At 35.8% G+C, this 4,203-nt stretch overlaps 2 protein-coding genes across 3 annotated transcripts; one reads left to right on the top strand and one right to left on the bottom strand.

Moving 5' to 3' along the window:
• On the top strand, positions 1-1,396 carry LOC128922064 (uncharacterized). Its single transcript, XM_054231499.1, has 3 exons — positions 1-225; positions 286-408; positions 483-1,396. The coding sequence occupies exons 1-3, from the start codon at positions 193-195 to the stop codon at positions 1,233-1,235; spliced, it is 909 nt and encodes a 302-aa protein (XP_054087474.1). The 5' UTR covers positions 1-192; the 3' UTR covers positions 1,236-1,396.
• Positions 1,397-1,424: 28 nt separating this feature from the next.
• Positions 1,425-2,932, bottom strand: LOC128922063 (putative nuclease HARBI1). Of its 2 annotated transcripts, XM_054231497.1 has the most exons (3): positions 2,692-2,932; positions 2,249-2,622; positions 1,425-2,183 (listed from the first exon to the last, which is right to left on the bottom strand). In XM_054231497.1, exons 1-3 carry the CDS (start codon positions 2,864-2,866, stop codon positions 1,425-1,427), a joined length of 1,308 nt encoding a protein of 435 aa, XP_054087472.1. In that variant the 5' UTR covers positions 2,867-2,932. The 2 variants fall into 2 exon arrangements, with proteins under 2 accessions (XP_054087472.1, XP_054087473.1); XM_054231498.1 differs by having other exon boundaries at positions 2,249-2,932.
• Positions 2,933-4,203: the final 1,271 nt, after the last annotated feature.

Raw genomic sequence — 4,203 nt, 5'->3', positions numbered from 1 at the left:
TATTAAGGGTATTCGTTTAAACGTGTAAAAGCCCCGTAAACCTCTTAAACCGTGTATATTTACGAATGCGTAAAAATCTGGCAGCAACTTATATGGAAATTCATTTAAACACATTACGCACCAATGTCAGTGTGTAAAGAACACTTGTAAATTTACGATATTGCAAAAGCAACCCTACCAAACGACCAGCTGATGAATATTATTGTGAAAATTAAAATGGAAAAGGTAAGAATGAAACTCGGAACATAAATTTTATTTAATTGTTGCAATTGTTTTATATTTCAGGATAAAAAGTTAAAGCAAAAGCGTCTACGGCTGAAACCGTCCCATCGCTGGACAGAGTCGCAGTCCCTGCAGCTGTTGCAAGCAGTATCCGACGCAATTAAAGATAGTCCAGAATCTTTTGAGGTAAGGGTTTTAGAAAAGTGAAAATGTTTAGGTACATATGTTTGTTTTAACACGAATTTACGCATATCTTCCAGAAACCGACCTCCCAAAGGTTTTACGAAAAATTGCAGCAAAATACACCGGCACTTCAATCTGTCGTTTGCGTAGCTATGAAAAGCAAAATGAGGTATCTCAAAGCGTTGTACGTTGCCGCGGCAGCCTGGAAAAACAAAACTGGGTCTGGACTACTCGCTAATGGTGACGAGTCAAGCGTATCAGCGCATGTCAACAAAATTTGTCCCAACTTTGACTTACTGGAAGTTATCTTCGGGCAACGCAAAAATGTAAATCCCGGAGTAATTTTTGAAAGCACTGACAGCATTGAAGTACTGGCTGATTCCCCTTGTGCTGATAGTTCGTTAAACGATACCATCGATTCCTACGACTTGTGTGCGCTCGATTGTGAGGATTTAGTTGACCCAATATTACCTATAAGTATAAGTAGCGATTGCAGTGCCGCCGCCGCGGCAACTTCTACACCACAAAGTTCGTTGGACTTTAGAAGTTCAACAAAAAAACCAAAAAGAAAGAGTGAAGCCCCGTTCAATAAATTGATTTTTATTCAGGAGAAAAGGTTGGAATTAGAAGTTAAGAAAATAGAATTAGAAAAAGAAAAAGAAAAGAATGAGGTCGAGTTGAAAAGAATTGAACTGAATAATCAATTAGAAATGAAAAGAATTGAAACTGAATCAGAAAAAGAAACCAAACTGGAAATTGAAAAACTGAAACTTGCTAGTGAAGAACGCATTAAAATGTTTGAAATAGAGTTAAAGTTAAAATCAAAATAAATGTGAAACTTTAAGAGATTTCACATGGTACTTTTTTCGCAAATTTAAAAGATCTCATAGCAAAATACATGTATATTTGAATGTAACTAAATGTTAATAGGCACAGAAGCACTTTTTATTTTTCTGTAAATAAAAGCATATATTAATGGATTTTAAAGATATGTAAACATGAGTTTCAATACTTTATTTTTAAGTTTCCATTAGTGATAACAATGAAAGGCGCTTAGATGCACTTTCAACTGTTGGTAAGTTTTGATCCCCAGGCTCGTCGACTTCACTGTTTTCACTAATGCTTTCTTCGTCAACATCAAAACCACCGTCGTTTTCTTTTAATATAATATTGTGCAATATCGCACAAACTAATATCCACCGGCATGCAAACTTTACCGAATTATCACTCTTTATTTGAATTTTGAGTTCTTTCAAGCTATTAAAACGTTCTTTCAATAAACCAAAGCAATGCTCAATTCTTATTCGGTACTGGCTGAACGTTCTGTTGAACAGAATTCGTTGATTCAAGGTGCCTTCCGTTGCGTTTATTCTAAAAGGAGTAATAAGGGTCGAAGTTAATTTATATGCACTGTCTGCAGCTAACCACTCTGATCCTGTTAGCATTTCAGTGGCGTTTGTGGATAGCTCGCAATTGTTGTATATCCTAGCGTCGTGAACACTACCGGGATACCCCAATACCATATGACGAATTACTAGTTTGTGGTCACACACACATTGAGCCTTAAGTGAATATATATGCTTGCGAGAAAAATATGCTTCGCAATCTACAGTGGGTTTTTCCGCCAATTTTATCTCCGTTCCATCTACGTAGCCAACACAATGTGGTAGCTCACTGAGTGTTTGAACAACTAAAGCTCTACGCTCTACAGGGTCCGGCCAAAACAGAAACTGAGTTTTCCTTTTAATAATTGCATCAAATACCCTGTTGGTCATGACCTATTGAGAAATTTAAAATACAGCTGAAACACAAATTTTAACCGATACATATGTAAATAGCTCACCTGTATTACTCCACCATCGCTAATACCAAACAAACTAGCAATTTTAGTAATTGTTGCTCCTTCTCCACATGAACCCAGTCGGTACATTACTACAGCCAATTGAATTTGGATAGGAAACTGTTTACATGAACGTGGACCATTGAACACTTCGTCATCCTTTATCAGATCAATGATAAAATCAAATGTGGTTTTGCTGACTCGCACAATTTCTCGAAACCTGTTTTCATCCAAATGCGGTAATACATCTATTAAAAAGTTGGGTGATTTTGGGACAGAATGATGAACAAATGTAGATCCATATCTAAAATATGCAGCAGCTGCCAATGCAAAGCTAAAGTCTTCCATAATTTCATCTTCCTTTTTGCGTTGGATTTCTGAAATCATTTATATATTTATGTATATATGCGCCTTTAAAAAATGTAGCATTGACGCAAAACAATTACCGTCATGTTTTCCAAACAGCTCCAACATTAACAAATCAAATACTAGTGATTTTTCGCAAAGTTGAATAAATTTTGCTTTTTCGCTAACTTTCGGCATTTTAATATTTTGACACCCAAACAGCTGTTTAATACATAAATAAGTGGCATTTACACAAAGAATTTGAAGTGCGTTCATGTAACACACTGCGTATTTGCATAAATTTATGCGATGGGTAACATTACACGTTTAAACGAATACCCTTATTATGTTTTCTTTTTATTTTATTTTTGTACTCAAGTATGTATTAGTGTTTGTTTGTATATGTGTGTGTGTTTGCTAGCAGCATGCGTGTGCATTATTGCAATGCATTTGTGTGTTTGTATTGTCTTGTAGGCATGCCACTAGCTGTGTGCGTGTGTAACTGCATATTCAGCTTGCTTGTTTTCATAACCGTTTCATTTGTGTCTATTTTTGGTTTCATGGGAATATTTAACATATGTTTTAACTTTGCAGCGCTTAACATGACCCACGAGTATACACACGCGCATGTGCGCCATACAATTGTACTCGTATAAGTAAGAAAATTTTAAAAATTTTTCTGGTACATTTGCATGCCCAATTCTTTCTTAAATATACACGGTATTTATTATTAAATGCTCTCGGTTTCACTTCATGCCCGCAGAAATTGATTATCCCTACCCACAGACTTCGTGATCGCGCTTCGCTCCTGCTGCATTGCAGCCTCATTTACTTTGGTCTCCTTATGGTGCGACGTTTCATTTCATTGCATTGCATTGCTGTTGCTCCCCTTTTTCGAAGAGGGCGTCTGCTTTTCATTTAACACTTTGCGATAAGGAGCGCGCACTTGTAATGCAATACAGCGACATACGCACACACACACACCGTTATGTGTATATGGCTCCACATATCCATATAATTCGTATGCTTTCAACGTACTATGGCTTTTATGTTTCTATTTCTGGGCGGTGTTGGAGTCAAAGTTGATGGGAATGTTGTTACTGTCAGTGTTTTTCTCGTTTTTTTCTTCTCGTCTTGTTGCTCTTGTCGGTATCTGTCAATTAGTTAGTTCTTCTTATACAAGTGGTAAAATATCCTTGATATGAATTCTTGTTTTCACTGTTGTTACTGCGCTTGTTCACTTATTTGGCATTCAACAGAAATTCTTTTCCCACATTTTGAAAGTTTTAATTACACTGGTATTATCAACGGTTCGGGGAGTTTTAAATTTATACTCATTATATGATAGAAGGGGTGAAATATTAGTGTTTTGTGTACGTTTAGAGAGAAGAAAATTTTAAATGCATTCAAATCAGGATTAAATAGATTTTGTTTGAGAAATGTAAATAAAATATCTTCTAGATTTTATATTTCTATTATAAAGACCTAAATTCCTGAATGGATCTCCTTTCCGTCGGAAATGTTAGTCAAAAACAGTGAAAAATCAAGAAATATTATTTATTATTGCTTTAGAAAAAAAACCACACCGATCTCCATATGCTCAATGTTGAGTT

This window comes from Zeugodacus cucurbitae, chromosome 5, assembly GCF_028554725.1.
Source record: "Zeugodacus cucurbitae isolate PBARC_wt_2022May chromosome 5, idZeuCucr1.2, whole genome shotgun sequence".
Lineage (NCBI taxonomy): Eukaryota > Metazoa > Arthropoda > Insecta > Diptera > Tephritidae > Zeugodacus > Zeugodacus cucurbitae.
Note: the sequence above shows the minus strand (reverse complement) of the source record. Positions and strands in the feature narration are given on the sequence as shown.